The sequence below is a fragment of the Glandiceps talaboti genome, chromosome 18 (genome assembly GCF_964340395.1).
Source record: "Glandiceps talaboti chromosome 18, keGlaTala1.1, whole genome shotgun sequence".
In the NCBI taxonomy this organism is placed as follows: domain Eukaryota; kingdom Metazoa; phylum Hemichordata; class Enteropneusta; family Spengelidae; genus Glandiceps; species Glandiceps talaboti.
The window spans coordinates 10354714-10378057 of NC_135566.1; the positions used below are offsets into that span (position 1 = coordinate 10354714).

At 35.8% G+C, this 23344-nt stretch overlaps 1 protein-coding gene across 1 annotated transcript in view; it reads left to right on the forward strand.

Moving 5' to 3' along the window:
* LOC144449635 (palmitoyltransferase ZDHHC5-like) overlaps positions 1 to 22496 on the forward strand; it is a 35674-nt gene extending 13178 nt beyond the window's left edge. Inside the window, exons 2-8 of the mRNA XM_078140209.1 lie at positions 14722 to 14843; positions 17193 to 17350; positions 18023 to 18195; positions 18926 to 19028; positions 19359 to 19450; positions 19866 to 20007; positions 21951 to 22496. Of these exons, the coding sequence (XP_077996335.1) occupies positions 14722 to 14843; positions 17193 to 17350; positions 18023 to 18195; positions 18926 to 19028; positions 19359 to 19450; positions 19866 to 20007; positions 21951 to 22496 (1336 nt within the window). The remainder of the gene's footprint in view (positions 1 to 14721; positions 14844 to 17192; positions 17351 to 18022; positions 18196 to 18925; positions 19029 to 19358; positions 19451 to 19865; positions 20008 to 21950) is intronic.
* The last annotated feature ends 848 nt before the right edge of the window (positions 22497 to 23344 follow it).

Sequence of the window (23344 nt, forward strand, 5' to 3'; positions counted from 1 at the left end):
TACGTGGTTTTCTTTGACGATCGAAAATTATGTCAAACTACGATCAACTACGATAGAAGACGATGTCATCATTGGAAACATGGAAGGTGAGAATCACTATCTATTGTGTGTTGGCGATAAAAAATTACGTGTATCTACGCGTAAAGACAACATCGTTAAGGGAAACAAAGAAATGTAAACTTATTATCTATTGTCAGTTATTCATGAACCTGCACACCTCATTATCTCCCGTTTCTCGTAGTACATCGTAGCTACTAGTAGTTACTAGTCTTTACTCGTAGCGACGCGTAATTACGATGCTTTTGATTTCGATGACGCCCCTTAGTCAAAACCACCTCAGGGGGCAGGGTGGTTTCAAACTGAGTGATTTAAAATAACTTGAATTAAAACCGGTTTATTACTTTAATGTAAAAATGTAGCATTGACAAGAAAACTTGACTTCGGTCCAATTCAGACCAGATTTTCGTGTGGCTACACACTTGATTGCTAACGTTGAGGTCAGTTAGTGGCACCAAATTATCATCAATATCGTATTTATTTACCAAGTACTTTGTATGCTGATATCGTGTGTTTGATGAACAGCTGGACACTTTTTGTGTGGTTCATCCAAAATGAATCTAACAGTCACGTTGAATTCATCTTCGTCAATCGCAATTCACACTCTCTCCATCTTTGAGCAAGATCTTGAAACTGCAAAGCTTTGTTATCCCTCATCTGACTGAAATCTAAAATTTTCAACAACAGGGTTATGAAGTACTGCATTGCTAAATAGTCCATGGTGAATGAAGTGTCATCATATCATTGACTGACATCCCTTTGTGACTTATATTTAACATATCAAAGATAAAGCCGAATCAAAGTTGGCATGTGAGGATTGGATGGAAAAGTGAATTGATTCAAATCCATAGCTCAGTTTTCTTGCGGGGACAGAAGTCAGTTTAGATTTTATCGATTCAGTGTGAATCAGTTTTGAAGTGATTTGGGTCGGGACAGGCATATCACTTTGAAGACTGAGGATTGCGTTACACACTTTATAAAGATATTGCTGTTTACACAGACCTACTCAGAAGTTGACGTCAGGATTCTATCAAGTGCCTAAAAAGATGGCTGAAAGGTGTACCGGGACAAAAAGATGATTAGTCAAATATCTTGTTTCTTTGTACTCTAGATATAGTGTGACACTAAGCTTTACTGGGTAAAGTTAAGTCACCATTCAGTGTTTACAATTGACTTGTTGTGATGATGTCGTCTAAGTTACAATAACATTAACAGGACAGTATGGACAATGAATTGAATGGCCTTGGAGTGTAATGAACCATGTAATATTGGACTCTTGACCAGTCGCCCATGTCGTCATCTGTTATTCACAAATAAATTTGGTTTTATAATATGTTTGAAGAATGAAGAGTTATGTGTTAATAATACATTGTGCAATTCAGGAGGTTATGTAAATGAAATGAATTTTGATTTGGAAAAAATGCATGCTATTATTTAGAATTATTTTTAGCATTGTGAGTGATATTTGATAACAGCTTTGGCACAGAGGTAAATATTTCTGTTTTTCTTTTGGAAAACAATTATACCAGTGTTTGATGTAAATTTTGTTAAGCTCAGAGGTCCACTATATAAAGGAAATTGTTGGTAAAGTATGCATGCACGGGAAGTTCAAACTGCTGTAAGGAGCGCTAACATTGCGCTTATGTCTTCGTCTCATTTTGCACTGACAAAGTTTTACATGGCTCTCGTATTTCTTTTATATACTATTTGTAAATATATAGTGATTGCAACTGAGTAGAAATAACTGACGTTAACTAAGTTTGGTAGTCACTATCATGTATAGTAGGTTTACGATCGATCTCTGTGCATGCTGTTGAGGTGATCGTAACGCAAACTAACTAGACTACGATCATGTACATGTAGGCATTAGAAAATGTTTGTTTTATTCAAATTTGAAAGTTGAGAAATTATTTCAAAGTCTTTCCTAATTTCTCAAAAATCGTTTCCAAATTTTTTGACACTCTCTGACAATACTCCTCGTCAATCTGGACAAACATATGGAGACAGAGCGGGGACCAAACTAGACTCGGTACTCACCACCATGATGTATATATTCATTTTTGCGTTTGTTTTGAAATAGCTCGGATAGTACATGTAATTAGAGTGAGGTCGCATTTCCATCATGATGATGACACCTAATTGTGGATTCATCCTGTGAGCTGATGGCACGATTTAAATGTGTCTTATTATGTATTCAACCAATAACAATCTATACAGGAATACCGTTCTAGACCAGTGGAACACAGCTATCATCGTAGACGAGGAAGGATAGTAAAATTCAAAATCAAAATGTCAGTTAGGATAGCAAATAGAGCACTAGTCATTCGAGTCTAGTAAGTGTAGACTGAACCATGGATAGCACCAAGACTGAGAACTCATTTTCAGTGACTGGAAGGTTAAAAAAACTATACATGTATATTTGGATATTTGTGATTACTTTTCAAACATTGTTAGTTTTATTCTGTGATCTTGTATTACCATATGGCCTAGGTATAGTAGCTACATGTACAACCATAGCTGCTTTCCTTGTACAATTTTGAAATACATAAAGCCTTTAAGTAAAAGTTTGCAAGTAGGATAAAATGCTACTACATATTGCTGGCAGGCAACTAGAAATAGACTGTATCTCTCAGGTAACAGCTGGCACATGTAGATTCTGCTACAAAAAAAAATAGAGTCAAGTTGTTTGGTAGACAAAGATTTGTTGTTATGGACACTCCTAACATAGGCAGAGTTTCACACGTACTGTAGTGTTGTGAGCAATGAGTGAAGAGTTCCAGCAACATGAATTTCTTAGTAAAGCAATAGGGATGAAATGACATACTTCATACTAAAAGTGCTTACAAGTGAAGTGTAACATATCTGAATGGTTTTAAATGATGTAACAATATGTGCACTTTTATATACGGTATTATAAATGTTGATTAATTTTGTAGGTATACTTGCAATGTACATTATATACAGTGATAATTGTAGCATATGGCAGGCTTAGGATTTATAGTACATTATTACATTATTTAATATGACAGATGTGATTGTTAAAAAGGAAATAGAATATGATGAATGTCTTAAAGTGTCGTTTCCCAAAGATAGCTACTTTCAGACATGTACTTATGCACATACAATGTACATGTACATACAGTTATGTACACACACACACACACACACACACACACACACACACACACACACACACATACATACATACTCACACATACACACTCACATGTACGTACGTACGTACATACATACATACGTACGTACGTACGTACGTACGTACATACATACATGTCATACATACATACATACATACATACATACATACATACATACACACACACACACACACACACACACACACACACACACACATACATACATACATACATGCATGCATGCATACATACATACATACATACACAATGTATGAAGGAGTTCAAAAGTAACAAGTAAAACAGTCTTGATCAATAAGTTAAAGTACAAACCAGACGTTTCAAATTGATATTCTTTTACAAAGGCTAAGGCAAGATATGTGTGGGTTCAAAACCTGACAAATATCTCTGTACTGAAATAGAACGATAGACTGCAAGTTCAAATAAACAGTAAAATACGCATATGGAAAGATCTAAGAATCACGCACACCAAAAAGAACCCAAACATACCAACAGTAACCATACAAATACCTGAAATAGACGTACATACATTGTATGTGTACACACAAACACACATACACACACACACACACACACACATACATACAGATACATGTACAAAATGTATATACACACACAAGTGCATTCATACATGTACAATGGTGACTGAGCATTGTACTATGCGTTTCATATGTTATCTTTCATGTCAAAGCTATAAGTGATTGAAACGTGATAATAAGTACATAATAAAATCACATATTTAAGGCATCCTATACATGTAAGTATAATTATCTGCTTACATGTATATATATATAACTCATAAAACTTATAGACCGTGACTGTCTGTTCACTGTTATGTGTGTCACATTTGTAAAATTTCAATAACTCCATCATCCATATCCTGGTGTAAACAATCCTGCAGAGAAAGAGTGCACGATATATTTTACATCAAAATGAGGTCATAAAATGACTAAAAATTAATCTCAATTTCTTAAAATTTTCTAGATTTCAAGGTTGATATTATTTGGCCCTCATAGAGTGAAATATGTTATGATATTTGTATCTACAATGGAACATAATCTGTATATATACTGTAAAATATGTCATATTACTCTGCCCTCACCAGCCTCCTCTGTGGTGGAGGACTAATGTGTGAGGGTGCCCTGTTATGACGTACCTTATAGACTGTAAGATATGTCGTGTCGCTCCACCATCACCGGCCGATGTGTGATGGCGCCCCGTCATGGTGTACCTTACAGACTGTATAGATATGTCGTAACACTCTGCCCTCACCGGCCTCCTCTGTGGGAGGGGTTGAACCATGAGTGAGGGTGCACTGTCATGGCGTACATTGTACCTTACAAACATAAGTCTTATAAAGATATAACATTCATGCCACACGTGACACCTTCACTATAAACTACCACGTTAAGAAGCCTGAACCCGGGGCCTGAACAACATGTTGTGTCTTAACTCTACAATGGAACACTGCTAATTGCAATCATACATTATCAGTTCATTTTGAAAAGATAGAATAATGTCAGCCGGGAATTCTTTTTTTTCAAATTTCAACTCTTATACAGAGGTTTGATAATCATTGCCAAAACACAGATGGGGATGATAATCATTGCCAAAACACAGATGGGGATGATAATCATTGCCAAAACACAGATGGGGATGATAATCATTGCCAAAACACAGATGGGGATGATAATCATTGCCAAAACACAGATGGGGATGTTTGATTTTATTGGTCTTTTTTTTTTTGGCTTTAACAAACTTTGTCATGACACATGTCATTATGATTATGAAAAAGCTAAGCACAACGGCTAATTTGTGTTCAATTTATCAATGGAACTATCATTTACTTCATGTTTGAGGTCTGGGAGCGAGACAGAGACAGATAGTAAAATACAGACAGACAGACAGACAGACAAGGAGCAGACAGACAGACAAACAGACACAGGCAGACAGCAGACAGACAAGCAGGCGGAGAGAGACAGACAGACAGACAGACAGACAGACAGACAGACAGACAGAAAGAATACTATTTATGAAATGGAAATCATTCTAAACATGCAATATTCACAGAGTCAGAAAATCATCAGAAATAATCTCAAATTCATTGTTGCATGATGTTCTAAGCTATTTAATAGAAAGAGAACAGATTTAACCAGGTTAGAATGGGTGACATTTACAGTGTTTTGCTATATATATTGAGGGCATGTATCGAATAAAGTAGGTAAAATCTACGTTAGTTCTCAAGGTACATCATAATTTACTGGGTCCTCGATCAAATTGTGATACATGTATATGTACATGGTATTGACATTTATGAAAGTTTGACCAGATTTGATTATTTCCAACCATTCTTACTCGGGATCCCAACACTGAGCAAGCACACTATGCATATAGGGCTCAAGTACAGACTCGCACATTTGTATGCCTCACAAAACTAATACAGAGAAATACCAAGTGTTTGCCTTAAGGCAGGACTTGGTAAAAGTAAAAAGCTTGGAAAATTATTGAGTAGATTTCAAACACACATACATTTGTACTTGTGTTTTCATATGTAGTTAGTATGTAGGAAATAAATACCACATGAAGATGTATACTAGTACATTGTATGCTCGCTTTGCAGAAAAAAAAAACATTAGAACTGTGATAATTTCGATACATCCCAGTGGTACACTAAAGAAAGTAATAGAGTTTTACAGAAAACACTTTATTACATACATGTACAATGTAGGTGTACCTGGCATCATTAGGGGACACATCAATCTTTCAACACTAACTGTAAATTCAAGATTTATAAGAATTGCAGCAACATGCTTGGAGGCTTCAAAACCTGGTACAGTACATGTATAGTAGTGAGCTACACTAATTGTATAGAAGTGCTTTACAGTATGAGACAGGCTATCCATCATACTAGCTTTAATGGAGTACAGAAACTGTAACTGTAACAGGGAGTGTCCAAGTTGTTGCATAGTACTGCATTATGTAAGAAATCCTATGATAAAATGACATGTACAGCCCCCCCCCCCATCCTTTCACATGTACACAAACAGATTTGTCTGTGTCTGACCATCAATTTATCATAATGAATTCACATCATCATCTATCATCATCTGCTCTCTTTCTTTCTCTCCCTCCCCTCCCCTCCCCTCCCCTCCCCTCCCCTCCCCTCCCCCTCCTTTCCTCCTTCCCCCCTTCCGTCATATATATGTACATTTGATAGCAAGGCTATCAGCTTATTAATAATTTAATAGCCAATTTTCTAATTTCTGTTTTCTAAATGCTGTATTTTCAAGAGTCATGTAGTTATGTAGACCCATTTGTTCAGCAATAATATCAGCAATAATAGTCATACCTTAGTAACATGTAATTATTATCAAATATCTCCATAATACTAATCTTACCAATAAATACTTTTAATTAATGAACAATTTTATGATGAAGAAAGTACAAGTTAAATGAACAATTTTATGATGAAGTTTACATGAATTTGAGATGATTTTATCAACTACATTGTAGCTTGATTGCTATTCAGGATTTCAAAATGAGATTGGTTTGAAATTTCCTAGGCAGAGAATCTGATAACTTGCAGGATGTGTTTTGACCTTAGATCTTAGTAGTAGAGGGTGAAAAGATGTCATTACAAGTTAATATGAAGAGTGCATGACTTGATGTAAGGGGTAATCTGTCAACTGCTTTCAGCATTGTAAATGTGACGAATACAGACACAAGATCCTTCCATACATTAATCTTTGTTGCATCAGAAAAAAAAGCCCTGATTTTCAAGGATTTAGTGACACAAGTAGAATACGTACAGAATAGTAATTGCAATGTGGAGATTTTAACTGGGATACAAGTAGACAAATCTGGACCTAGACATGACTTGTAATAATATCTATGATGGTAAGCCATGTACATTTTTTGGAATTGTCATTTCATGTACTGGCAGCAAAATAAAACTGAGATTACATCTAGATTTCATAGTCTGGAATCTAAACGTATCGACTTCAGTACTTTCCTTCTTACGTGCTTTACAACCTGTTAATAGATTTCTCATGATTTCTCATTCCCCAAAGCATAGAAGACAGAAGGCATTGGAATAGACATGCTTAGATTTTATGCTATGATATCAAGCCAAGGTATGCCTATAAAGGTGCATATATTATTATTGTCAATAGTAGCCAACATTCTTTGATGAATTTCAAGGATCAAATTGACAGACCAGTTTAGCTTTGGATTCAAATTTAGGTGAGAAAAAATAGTTGTCTACGAGACCTTTAGAAAAACAAAAAAAGTTGGTCCTGAACAAATTCTTATGACTCCACTGCAGTGTGCCCTCTAATGATTGATAGCTAAATTTTGTTGTGAGTGTTGTGAGTCAAAATGAAAAGAACTGGGATTTCTTGTGAGTCAATACATAGTAAGAGATAGGGGAACACCAAATTTTGGTGTGTCACTAGAAATTGTGTGCATCAGTGGCACATCAAATTGGCTTAGAGGGCACACTGGTCACCACATAGTAAGAGATAGGGGAACACCAAATTTTGGTGCATCACTAGAAATTGTGTGCATCAGTGGCACATCAAATTGGCTTAGAGGGCACACTGGTCCACTGATAACACCAATGTGAGAACCTGGGATTGAATCATAGGCCTTTACATAGTATCTGTGATTAAGTATGATTACAAATGTGATGATGACCCGTGCAGTCACCTTTACATGCATGAAGTCACACACATTGAAACATTTATACATAAACATTGATACATAAATTGTGACAAGTTATTTATATCATACATGTAGATTACATGAATGTATACATTACGAAGGGATGGTCATGTAGGGTTAACTCAACTGTTTGAAATAGTACATGTGTACAGTTACCCAGTAAACATACACATGTGATTGTGTGTTTAATACAGGTCTGCTACAGTCCTAACAATTTGAAATGATGATCAGACTGAATAATGGGTTTAATTAGATATGTACCAAAGATTACTTACACCATACATGCACATACGTACTAGTGGTATTTGCACTGCAGTGCAATACTGAAAACATTATTGCTCACCTGCATGCAAATGAATGATATGCAAATGAGAATGCAATCATTCCTTCTACACAAAAGGATGTCATTTTTACAGAAATTTGTTGTTTTGGATAAACATATGTAAGAATAACAGAACCCCATGCCACATGAGTTTCAGTATGGGTACTCAGAGGTACAATGTATTTGCACTCACTCGCTACACTTGTGAAAGTACTGCTACAGAGAACACTGCATTTACTCGTGCAAATACCCTGAACACCACACCTATACTCGCACGTCATGGGGGTTCTGTCATGGTATGCACCAGTGCAAGTACTGTTAGTCTCAAGTACACATATATGAAACAGATACATGTATGTTAGAAATGAAAAGCTCATGTAATCATAGACGCTCTCACAGTCCTCGGATCATCATGCTAAAAGGGCTGTTTTGCATATACTGATATCTACATTTGTACCAGATAAATTTACTCAAATATCCTTGTACTGTGGGTCCTCATCGACTACATAGGTCTAATCATTTGTTGACATGTTACTGCGATTCCCTGTGTTATTGCGATGCCCAATACGGTAGATATCAATACATACAAAACAGTCCTTTTAGCGATACGCCCATGGACTGGTGAGAGACTCATGACCGTGTTTAGGGATAACAGCAAAGGCTTTACACATGTACATGTACTCGTTATTTGTTTGACTTCAGTACTCTGTGTAACACTGTTGCCTGTCAAATCATATATCTTAATATACTACAATACTTGACCTGAATCTGACCAAAAGTTTGACTCTATACAATTCCCACATGATATTTAACACAGAGCTACAATGTACAGACTGTTGTTATAACATATAGGTTGAAACTACTATATACAGTGTGGTAATAGAATTAGTATCATTATGATTTGTCAAATTACTAGGGTTCCAATAACTTCATTCAATTAAGTCTAACTAGCTGAATGTGTAATTCAATTGCTTGCATCTGACACAATTTCCGTACCTAATAAGGTTGTGGGTCTAACAATATTTTGTCAATTTATGTGATCAAATGCTTTGATCATATTATACCTCATTTGAACACATAATCTAAACACATGTAAATATATTTAATCAAGAAAATTGTTTGAATTATATACTTCTAACAGGTAGCCTACATGTATTTCAATGTAGTGTTCTTTAATATCTTTATTACACTTATACATGTATACCAAAATAGAAGTGTCAATTTTCAATTTGTAGTAATAAAGACTAGCTTAGCTTAGCTTGGCTTGGCTTGGCACTTATTTTAATATTCACTCATTACAAAGGTATTGATGCAAGTACATGTAGCATGAAAGGTCCAGGCATTCATTTCGCTTCTATAAGAGTGGTCGGCTTGGAATCTGCAGGTGGCAGGTTCAAGCCCCATTGTTGCTGTTTGTTTCTGAGTGGCTAAAGTCCTTGGGTAAGATTTGAACCACGACTGTGCTTCAGTCAACCCAGCTGTATAATTGGGTACCTGATAGGATAGAGGTTGCAATGTGAATGCTTTAATCCTATGCACTTATAAAGGCAGCAATGGATTGTATGCTCCCCAAGGAGTTGAGGAAGTATAAAGGGCTGCTGTGCCGATATAGATCCATGCCAGGGGTACTAATTGTAAAGCGCTACAGAGTGGGAAAGTGCTGTATAAAAACCAACATTATTATTATCATTATAAGCACTCTCTCACGTTAGCGAGTGGTTACATCAGCAGACCGAAGGCTGGACCTTTCAGACTTGTTTACACATAATACATCATCTGTAATATTATCTGTACACGTGGATTTGTGAAGTCATACACAATTTATTTGTACCGTAGCATAGACAAACTAAGGTCCACATATATGCCTGTACACATGTACCTGTACATGTATGTATGCATTTATACAATTTACATGTACATATATGTATGTGTATGCATATATTACAATTTACATTGTACATGTATTCATAAAGACTCACTGATTTTGTTTATTTTCCTGCAAAACAAAAGTATGTAGTGACTAAAATACCTTCTAGTACACAATATACCAGTCTGGTAATTGGTAAAAATTAATCTTTGTGAACTAGCTGAAGACTGCAAAAATGCAAATTAAAAAAAAATTATTGGCATAAATATCTATGTTTACAGTGTACACATAGACAATGATATACAATTGATAGCATGTGTATGTACAATTTACATGTACACTTGTATATTTACATATTGCATGTGTACATAAATGCAGTTTACATATATAGTACAGGTATATTTAGTGTAGCTGCCACACCTTAAGTCTGTAAGGTATGCCATGATGGGACACATCGGTGAGGGCAGAATGACATGAAGTATCTTAAAGTCTTTTAGACCCTCGGGTAATTCTGCTATCTTTAAAAGTAACAACAGGTTGCATAGCACTAAAGGCACTGTTGATGGCTTACCATGGCACTAGATGATATATGTGTGCATGTACATGTATACAGTTTACATGTACACGTGTGTGCATGTGTATGTGTGTGTGTGTGTGTGTGTGTGTGTGTGTGTGTGTGTGTGTGTGTGTGTGTGCACCCTAGGGGGGGGGGGGGTACCACTTGCCAGGTCTGGTATGGGTATGCAGCCAATGCTATCAACCCCAGACCCCATTTTAGACCCATTTTGACCAAAAACCAATACCCCATTTTAGACCATTCAATTTTTTAGAAGACCCCATTGTAGACCACAATACTTAATTACCAATATGAAAATGTCAACTAGTGAAGTAGCTGGTGGAAATTCCGAGGGAAATTCCCAGAAATTTTTAACTTGTCGAGGGTTTATTATGGGGTTCTTTCCAGGACTCCATTTTAGACCAAACAAAATAAAAAATTGTGTAAAGTGGATCAAATTTTAGACTCCTTATCTCTAAAAATACAGTACCCATATTAGACTAAAGGCCAAAAAAACCCACCCCAAAGGGCAAAAACCCCCACCCCAAAGGGCAAATACCCTACCCCAAAGGGTAGCACATACACCCAATAAACAGGAGTACCCCACGGTGTGACATGTGCAAACCTTTGTATGTGTATTGTCCAGGATACATTTGTCGTACATGTAATATGTGCATACATGTATGAAGGACTGTACACACACACACGTATAAATTAATGTATTAGAACTTAATACAAATGTACATATGATGGTAATACTACACATATTATTATTGGCATAACTGATGTAATGTAGCTACGTCTATGTGTTCCTAATGAATGCACATGTAATATGATGCATAGTACATAATACATAGCCACATCACAAAGCAATATATTCCCACTTGTCAAGTAGCAGTCAATCCTAGACATTAACGTAATGCCCAATCTGATTAAAATCCGATATTATGCATTTCGCGATTTCTTTTTACATGTAACTCTTACGTTTACTGTGGTTTGTTCTTTTGTGAGTGCTTGTTACATACATCTGACACAACTCCATAGGTTTACCTGAACCCAATCTCGTACTTACGTGTAGCCAATCAGAATCCATCTTACTGTATATACATTGTACTCAACGTTCGAAATTGAAAGAAAGAACCGCCAAACAGTAACGATAACATCGGTGTCTACACTCTTTGCTCGTGTTCTTTTCGAACAGAGTGCTCTGAAGTACTGTACCTGTATGTTTTGACGCATTACGCATTCTCATTCGTGAGTGAATCCACTCAGTGCCAAGATTTGATACGGGAACGCATGTGGTTGTGTCACATGTATGTAACAAGCGTTCACAAAAGAACAAACGACAGTGAACATAACAGCCAAAAAGAAATCGCGAAGTGTAAAATACATTGGATTTTAATCAGATTGTGTAAATGCCATAACTTTCAGGCAACCAAACCTGGTATGTACAATGTATGCACAAAAGTAGTACTACATACAATTATACTATGTACATGCTGTCATCAGTAAAATATTGAATATTATCATATTAAATAAAACACATATGGTACTGTACAAAAACAATCAATATTTGACCACGCTAGAAATATAAAAAAAATGACATTTGAAGTTGGAGGACTGTTTGTACTGGTGATGAGAAAATCAATACAACTTGTAGATTCCAGCCAGGTAGTTTGCCAATCTCATGTCAGTTGTGTGATATACAACCCAATATCTTTCACCTTGTTAGAATTAGTCATTGGGTTTAGCTTTCATTAAATTACAATGCATTCTTGTAAGTGCATACATGTGTACACGTACAAATGTATCTCCATAGTCAAGGATTGATGTATTTCTACAGCTGGCATGGCAGTCAAATCATCATTTGAATACTCATATCCCCGGAAACAGGTTGTAGTTGTATATAAAAAGGGAAAAAAAGAAGCCAGGGAACATATTTTTTTTAAAGTCCATTTCCATGTAATATCTGTCCATAATACAAAGCTGTGAACTGCACCTTTCAACTTTTTCTACGTTTGGTGTACTCACATAGAAGTACATGTAGAGTAGGGAATCATGACTCGCAAGTTATCAAAATTTGGCTATCATTAGAGGGCACACTGTACTGTACATGTACAGATAATAAAGGTTTGATATAACCTGTGTAGATACTACATGAATATATAACAACCTGAGAATTAGATTGCTTTCTGAAACGGCTGATAAATTCATGGTTTGAAGATGTCATTCTGACTGAAGTGACTATCAGTATACATCAAGTTTGACAGTACGTTTTCAGTCTATTGCACGCATACACAAACCTTAATGTAAGTCAGTCACTCACTCACAGAAAGTAGTATTATTGATTCCTACTAATGCTAGAATCAGCCACCTACATGCTAGTTCTCATATTGATTAGCGGCAAGCATTGCCACATAAAATGCGGATAAAACCGTCTGTGCCTGTGAGACAAACTATACTTACTTACAAAGGAATTATTAAGTCACATCTGCGATATCTCGGTGATCAATAATACTAGAAATATTTGTATGACTTGAGTTTCAATAACTTCATAAATAAATAATATCCTTCAGGAAATAATGACGAATTTGCATAACGATGAATACATGTTCATCAATTTCTATTATTTATTGTAAAATTATCCTGAATTGTGCTCAGGAGAATTTAGTAGACTTGTTCGATTGTGAAAGAGTCACCATTTTGAACTTGATTGATTCAGAAAACATTTGGCATGCATAGAGAAAGGTATCGCATCTCAAGGAGATTGAAACCACTTGATGATAATAACTAGAGAGAATCTATAAGTGAAACGTGACTGCCCAAAGGAAACTCTTGAGAGGAAGGAAGCATGAAGAAGATACAGACAGAGTAACTACATGTACAGTATGAGGGGGTGTGTAAGGTCAAGAAGAAATGATAGTATTTGTGATAGTCTTGTAATTTGTGTTGTCATGGTTATGTGATTTGAAGTGTTTGGTTTAAAAGGATAGCCGTGATAATGAATAAAGTGGATAGATTGAAGTAGTCTAGATGTTGTACAAACCAATACTACAGGAGATTTCATCATAACTTGCAAACGCTATTAAATAATGTATCACAAGATCAGTTAGCCTGTAAGATGCAAGTGTTGTTTCTACTTATATATATATATATATATGTAATACACTCAGTGAGACTGATCACAAGGTTTCATGTTGAGATAGACACAATAAAGATAACACACAATCATTCCTTACATAGTATCTGCTCTGTATTTTGTTAATCCTCATGGTATATGTAAGGGTACCTAAGACATTAAACTGAGACCAGAACTGAGAGTCATGATCAGAAGGCAAAAAATCGCCATTTGAGACCAGTCTCAGAAGGCAATATAGCTAATAGATGTAATGTCATATTTAATACATGAAGACATATTTCATGTAGGAGTGCGTAGTGAAAGGCATACAGATGAAGGAGTAACAGCTTTGATAGAGACCTACCTGATATTATAACAAATGACTACATGAGTTAGTTGAACAGTTTCAAGTGTCGTATGTAATCACTAATTTGGTGTCTGCTTACTCGCTAACTATTCTCATACAAGTTATGATATTTAAACATAATATTTATCATGTATACATGTATATCAATGTATCATACCTGTATTGGGGACGTGACCCTTCAAGTTGGGATGTTATGCAATGTATGCTATCCTCTTGCCAATGTCAGGTAGATAACCATTTGATTCTCAACACCGACAATTAGATGTTATTCCCCAATATATTTCTTCGGTCAGCCAAGGAAAATATGAGTGACCTAAGGCAGCTTTGTCACTACGAGTCGCTAGACGAGTCAAGTGTTTTTGACGAAAAATATTGGAGAATTATACCAGCACCAATAATATCAAAGAAAACTGTTTCAATCTATCTACTGTGGACATTGATCATTCAATTATTTAATTATTCAGCGTTATGTTTTTTGGAACCATGACTAACATATTCTCCATAGTTAATTGTTGTTTCTGTTTTTGTTTTTTTAACAGATGCCCAGAGCTGACTAGCAATTATAGTATAGCTATTCCCATCTATGAAGGCATTTTGTCACTCTTTGTACTAGCAAATTTCTTCCTTGCAACATGCATGGATCCTGGCATTTACCCAAAATGTAAGTCATGATTTATTTGTTACCTTTCTATCATTTTGTTAATCACAGATATCATCATAAATATACCAATATTAGCTGTTAGCTGTCATAAAATGTTGGCATCATATTTTTAATGTTATGTTTCCCAAATAAAGTGAATTTTTTTAATTCTGTGGAATTGAATTCATGACACAAACTATTTTAATCTCAACTGTCATCCTAATAATGCATCGATGTAGCATGTCAACTGACCGTAAAAAGGTGTCATTTCTAAGGCTAAGTAACCAAAGTGATAATATTGTAATTTAGTTTGAGACAATTACAGTTAAGACGTCTATTTCAGAAGTAATTTGGTTAATTGAAATTCTTGTCACTGGTCTATTACTGTAGAAGTCATCATTGTGTCATATCAGTACATAACCCTTTGATTCAAATGATGGAATTGAAGATAAAGTGAATTTCATCAGTGGCCGCTGCATAATTCAGTTACTCTATGTGGCCACTGCAAAATTCAGTGACTTTGTGGTCACTGCTCAGTTCAGTGACTCTCTGTGGCCACTGCTAAATTTTTTGTCAGATGTGGGAAGTAGCGATCACCTGGAACAAACAATGCAAAGCGTTACAAACAACGCAACGTAATTCAAGAAGAACATCAAGACAAATCTGTTTGCAAGAGCTTTCTCTATCTTTTTTACATTGATCTACTATTGTTCCTGTTCAGCGCCATAGAACATCGTATTGGATTTTGGCGCTATGCAAATTCTTTTGATTGATTGATTGATTGATTGATTGATTGATTGATTGATTGATTGATTGATTGAAAGCATTGAAAACATTGAAGGGTCGGTTTCTTTCCAGTGAGGCCCTCATACATCAAATCAACAATCACGCAAAAGTCCACCTATAAAATTCTAAAATACATTAAAATATAAAAATACACACATTGTGACATTATACCTCCAGATGTATAAAGTAAAAGTTAGGCAGAAAAATTGTCTCTGTCAAAGTTTCAGCATGCTTGCCACATCAGCCTTTCAGGTTCATACATATACGGTAGTTCTCCAGGGTTCCATAAATTAATCATCATCATCATATTTGATGTCCAGTGAGGCAAATGGAACCATTAGGGGAAAGGTATTTGTGACCCAAATTGAAGAAATTATGTTTGCCATGCATGGTTTGAAAATCAATGGAGCCTTAGTGTCCGTAGTGCAGTTTCAAACTCATGTATGGTTTCGAAAATCAATGGAGCCTAAGTGTCCGTAGTGCAGTTTCAAACTCATGTATGGTTTCGAAAATCAATGGAGCCTTAGTGTCCGTAGTGCAGTTTCAAACTCATGTATGGTTTCAAAAATCAATGGAGCCTAAGTGTCCGTAGTGCAGTTTCAAACTCATGCCTGGTTTTGAAAATCAATGGAGCCTAAGTGTCCGTAGTGCAGTTTCAAACTCATGCCTGGTTTTGAAAATCAATGGAGCCTAAGTGTCCGTAGTGCAGTTTCAAACCTGATGGGATTTGCTAAGGATTGATGTATTACCACTAGTCACCCAAATAGTGTAATCTATCATCACATGTAATATCAGTTTTTATGTAGTATTGAATACAAACAATTCATTTTAAACTCGTGGTCGTATATCATCATTCTAATTTGGATATCTGACGTCTCATAATGTAGAGTTTATTTGAAACAAATGACTGATTTTGAGCAATATACATGTCATAGTATACAACATACATCAATATTAATGAAACGTTATTGCATATTATATGATTGATGATAATGCCAATTTGTTGTACATATGTGGAGTAATATTATACTTTTCAATATAGTACTAGTAGATTTGTTTATTACTGCTGCGTGTACTCGGGGTAGAGCATATATTTGTTTCAATTTTGTCTAAATTTATATTGCATGTTAATTTATCATTGCTGGTAATCAAAGACATAGTTGAGTGAACTGTAGTTGAACACAAAGTTCATGGGTCAAATATAACACAAACTGTACCAGTCATATTCAAAGGTGCTACATTTTGTGTATAGCGCCCTCAGTGGTTAAAAAAGGACTTGTCAGTTGAACGTGATTCCTTGCTACACTGCAAATACTACAAGGGGTAGACTACAAGAAGTATTTGCTTAATAATGTATGTTGAGAACAGACATTTTTGCATGCACATTATAAAACCAAAATGGATATTTTTTTAGCATTTGATGAAAATAGCATCCTCAAACTTAGCAGATGGCAGAAGGGATGTTGTCCATACAAGTAACTATGTGTGTCCTTTATGACAAAGTGTCATGGCAGTGTTGTGTGAGGCATACAAATGATGGCATTAATGACATACTATTGTCCAATGTTTGTTTTTTTTGTGCAGCACCTGGAGATGAAGATAAAGACGATGATTTCAAAGCTCCTCTTTATAAAACAGTAGAAATTCAGGGTATCCAAGTGCGGATGAAATGGTGCACAACATGTAATTTTTACAGACCGCCGAGATGTTCACATTGTAGTGTTTGTAATAATTGTATAGAGGTAAGGATAAAAGACAAGTTGTCTGTACTCAGTGTCGATGTCCACAACATTATTCTGTTGTAAGGGGCCACATCAAAATATCAATGTAAGAGAAAAAATGAATTCTTTTAGTTTTTCCTCAGACCCCTTCTATAGTGTGCCCTCTAATGATAGCCAAATTTCGTTGTTGTGGGTCAGTATGATAAAAACTGGCATTTCTTGTGAGTCACCACATAGTAAGAGATAGGGGAACACCAAACTTTGGTGCGTCACTAGAATAGAAATTGTGTGTGTCAGTGGCACGTCAAATTGGCTTGGAGGGCACACTGCCCTTTCACTCCTTTCAAACTTACACATAACTTACAAAATGTTCTATACGTGAAAGAAAAATGTATTCCCCATTCACTGTTCAATATACCGTAGGTGCATGCCATGGGCACATATTGCATCATGGGAGTCAGTAGACATGCGCACGATAATAGCAAAACATAAATTATCCTTGGTTGTTTTATATGTAGGTAATAAGTGCTTTAGGAGTCAGGACAATTTATATTCAGAATTTGCATATACAGATATGAAAATACACAGTTTCTTGACATTACAGGTTTAGGTAATGATTTGGTGATTTCATTCATCGACTTATAAAAAGTGAAAACTTTTTATTGATGATATGTTTGTGTTTGTGTTTTGCAGAGATTTGATCACCATTGTCCATGGGTTAATAATTGTGTTGGAAAGAGGAACTACAGATATTTCTTCCAGTTTCTATTGTCTCTGACAATACACATCTTTTCAGTATTTGCATTTACCCTAGTCTATGTACTAGATAACACAGACAATTTAGCAACACCACATAATATCATATGGTATCCTTTTCACTATTTTTACTAACCATCTAACAGGGCTCAAAATTAACAGTAGTCCAGTGTCCACAGACTACCAATTCTTGTCATGGGGCTACCATATTTTGCAGCTGGTAGCCCACTCAGGCTACCACTGATTATGCGATGATTTAAAAGATCGAAGATTAACAGACATAAAGTATTTTTTATAAGACACTTATTTCCAATAGAGGAACTCTGTTTTTAGTTCAGGAATATGGGACTATTGGTCACCATCCTTGGAACTACCGTGTTCAGCCTGCTAGGACTACCAAAGAAAAAAAGTTAATTTCAAGCTCTGATGGGTTCTTCTACAGTGTATCTGTGTGTTCGTCCACAGCTGTTGCTCTCTGCCATGCCTCGGTTTAGTGTTAGTCCTCCCCAGATGGGAACCTGCCAGATGCAAGCCCCAGCTCGGACTGTTAGAATGATTCTAGCCATCCATCTGCAATTGTTTCTCTGTCGTTCCTCGGCCAAGTGTTTGCAAATATTGCATAAAAAGTGATGTCCCATTTCATGTTTGTATATTGATATAATGTCAATTTTAGTATGTTGAACTTAGCTGAATGGTGACCAGTTTTGTGCAAACATTCACTATTTGTGCAATATTTTGGAAATTATAATGCATAGTGACTTGAAATTTTAATAATATGAATCATATTTTTTGTGATAAAAAATAAGAGGGGTACATTCCTTAACTTAAGTTACTCTTCAGTATAATAAACATGGTGATCATAGGGTTATGTGCAGTACCAGTGGTAGGCTTAGCAAGTTTTCACCTTGTGCTGGTGTCTAGAGGAAGAACAACAAATGAACAGGTATGTACAGTATCTTCTAGTATTTTATCACCTGCAAAAAGCTATATAAAAAATGTGTAAAAATTGTCATTATACTTTAACAAACATTGTCCACATTTGATTAATATTTTGCAGTGTATTCAGTTTCAAACACAGACTTGGTCAAAGTTGTTTCACATTGATTTTTCAAGTAGGAGGCCATGATAAAATTGTTTTATAAATTAAAAATCCAAAATATATACCAAATCGTCATCCATATGGCCACTCTAATACATTAGAGTGTTTTTTAGACCATCAACTTTTCCATGTTGACTACAGGTACCAATAACATATACTATGCTACTTTGACAGGTGACTGGTAAATTTCATAGTGGTCACAATCCATTTACTAAAGGGTGCAGGAATAACTTTTCAAGTGCATTGTGTAGTCCACAGTATCCAAGGTAGGACTTGTTACTTTCAGTCATCAGATGCTAACTATTTTTAGGGTGATTGGTTGTGATATGGTGATTCAATGGAGTGATGGGTGATAACATATAATGTATGAAGTGACTTTGTACAAGCCAAGATTATTATACAGAATATTTTTTTATCACAACTAAACAGTAGTACTATGTAGACATGACAGATTTTTTTTGGTACAATTTTCACTATAACTATGTTGTAGTTTGTCTTGTCACCATGGTAATTGATTTAAAAGATGCAGCTGAGGACAAAATATCATTTGTTTGCCAAAAAAAAGTGTACTGTTTATCCATTGAACTAGTAGAGCACTTCTGTAACTATTTGGTTTAAATGTTGGAGCATACCATAAGTACATTTTTTTTGCTTCACTTCCTGTTTGTTCTTGTGTTACAGTTACATGAAACATGTAAAGAGGAAGAACAAGACATTGTCTGTGAGGGCAGAATACAGACCTACACCAGTATCAGATAGTCAAGTTAACCTTAGGATAGAAGGCAATGGATTGCCACCTAAACCTAGAAATGATATATATAAGGTATGTATACTCAAACTAAGACGGCTCTCATGTGAGAATGAATATTTTTTTAGACTCTGGCTTCATAGTTACAAAATGAAAATTTCTACTGGATCAAACATTTCTTGAAAGCAAATCTCTAGTTTTTGCAGACATTTCATCAGTCAAGGGGAGTTCGACAACAAACAATTCCAATGTTGTGTTTGGAACCAAAAGTTTACTTTTATAGAATAGTTAGTTCCTACTTCAATCTTACCCAATTAATCAACTGTACATCAGATTTCAATATCTTAAAATTATTTTCGTGTATGTTTTTCATGTTCTCTTCTTCATGATGTGATATTATTCTAGGGTGGTTTCATTTTTTAGTCCAGAGAAACACCAACATGACTAACAAACAAGCTTGTGATTCATCACTGATAAGTTATGATAGAGCACTTTTCAAAGTTATGATCTGAGAGGCCTGCGTAGAGTTATTAATTCAATCAATGGATTGAACTAATTTACCGTTACTCCATAATTAGACATTTGTCTCGTTACTTTTGGGGGGGGGGGGGGGCATTGAAGTTATTGATATATTTCAGCTGAATAATGAAAACTGAGGAATGATAAATTCCCTTTACAGTGTGGAGGTTGAATTAATGAAATCTGTTTCTTTTTTTTTGATACATTTGACTCAAGTGAAAATACTTGCATCGTATGTACATACATACGTACGTACGTACGTACGTATGTACGTACGTACGTACGTACATACGTATGTACGTACATACATACATACATACATACATACATACATACATACATACATACATACATACATACATACATACATACATACATACATACATACATACATACATACATACATACATACACACATGTACATACATACATACATACATACATACATACATACATACATACTTACATACACAAACACACAGTATCAAGCAAGATACACAGGAGCCATTACACAGTGTTACACGCTGTTGCGATAGCCAGTTAGTCGTCTGAAACAGCATGAAACACTGTGTTAACGGCTCCTGTGCATCTTGTTATTTACACTGCTCTACATACATACATATGTATTGAGTACTGTTTACTCCAGCATAGATATTTTGTATATACTGAGTTTACACACACACACACACACACACACACACACACACACACACACACACACACACACACACATATATATATATATATAATTACACACATTGTAAATAAAAATAGTAAACTATTACAAAGGTAGCTACACAATCACCAGAAACAGTCATGTTATGGGAATTATCAGAGTATCAAAGCTTCTCTGGTTAAACGTTTCTTCTTTAGTGTAATGATGTGCTCACTTTGCAAACTTAAACCTCTCAATAAATGGTAACCACAATGTGATGTGATCTGCAGCTGCCTGGAAATGGGAGGTAGTGTGATAAATAATCTGACTTTAATATCAGTAGTGCTTGTTGTATAAATGACAGTGCTTACCGGACTGGAAACAAATGCTAACGGAAACCCTTAGAATGTTACTCCTGTGTATGTAGCAAGCAAGTTTGAAATTAAAATACTGCTGGTATGTTGCATGTATCGTAATGGACATAGAAACACAGAATAAATTTGCATATGCTAATCACAGCATGAGCTTATTTGCATGCCACTCTCATCTCTCACCAGACACCCTTTTTTTCCTATCTAACTTCTTCTTGCAGCCTGAGACCAACCATGCGGGCTCCTCAATTAATAGATACTCTGATAGTAGTAACAGTACATGTAGTGCAGAACATCAAGCACTGGATTGTGAAGCTACACCACCGCCAATGCCTAAAACTTCACCAAGAGCTTTTAACGAGATTCAAGAAATGGCTCGCTCCAAGTCTGACAGTGCCCAGCTCGCTATGTCTGTTTCACCAGCTAAGAATAATATTCACCAAGGCTATTCAAGTGCCTCTGATATTTTACAGAGTCCCAGTTCTCACCGAAATCGAGACAGAGTGATGTCTCCTAGAGAACAGTCCTCCGAGTTCAGCAGGAGCAGTGACTCGGTAGCTAACAGGCCTAATACTGTGATTGTGAAAAAACATTCCACAACATCATCAGAACAATTAAGTACGCCGAGGTCACCAAACAGTCCTATGAGTGGGAGCGGCTTTCTATCACCAACATCGCCAACCGCTCATTCTGATTTCCCTAGACAGCCTTCGCAAACAAGCGTGGCGTCTTCAAGCTCACGGACTTCGGGTTACGATCCGGCCAGGATGCGAAGGCCGATCTCTTTCATTACAGCTCTAGAAATGAGTGAGGAAGCTGACCACATGAAAACTAAGCAGGTTAGAAGTAGTAATGCCAGCGGTGTTGGTCGCGGTGGTGCTAGCACAAGTGGAGGTGGAAGATACGGAACTAGTAACAGTAGTAGCAGATATACAACAAACACACCTATGCGTAACCAAGTTACATCGCCCAACGAAAACAACAAACACTTTGATGGTCCTTATGAAATATCTGTATAAAAAAATGGGATTTATTTACAGTACTTAAAGTCTTACACAAAAAACAGCATTCTGCAGGGAGATCTGTCAACAGATTTTCTTGACTATTTCTATCAGCCATTATGTCAACCATGTATTGTATATATTATTGTATTGCTACTCTTAAAAACCGTAGAGGTAATGAAAACATTGTTGTGTAAAAAATAAGACATTTAACATGCATGTCACTTGCGAAAGCAGTTACTGTGATTTCGTGGGCGATTTGTAACAACAACTCCAATGTATGTTTACCTTATTATGTTTTAAAGAAACATAGTGTGCAATCTAAGTTTGATTATTGATGCTACATCTCTGCCACTAGAGGGCGCTCATTAATTTCCAATTTATGCTATACCTTGTCTACTGACCTGTGTACCATGTTTTAAATAATAACTATTATATCTGCCCATATCAATAATTCTTGTTGACATTTAAAGTAAATATGACATTTAACATCCCAGATGTTTGATATTAATAACATGATGTTTGACAGTAAGTGATATGGGACTTTCAACTTCATATATTTATGCTAATATGCAGAGACCATGGATGTGAATGTCTCCTAACACTAAAGTCATGGAATACAAGAAGCAGTTGGCTGTGTATTTTTTTTTTCACATATCTCTTTGAATTCCTCGGCAAACTTATATGATAAATCAATTATTACCTAGTATCACCTCTTCGTTCGCTCGTTTGTTTGTTTGTATCACTATTGATACCACTTCTGCATCTTCTGCCTTGAGTCACTATGCAGAATTGGCACGCAGGGGGGTGATACAAACTAAGCTGTGATATCACAATTTTGGTATTTTAACAGACAGCCCAACAAT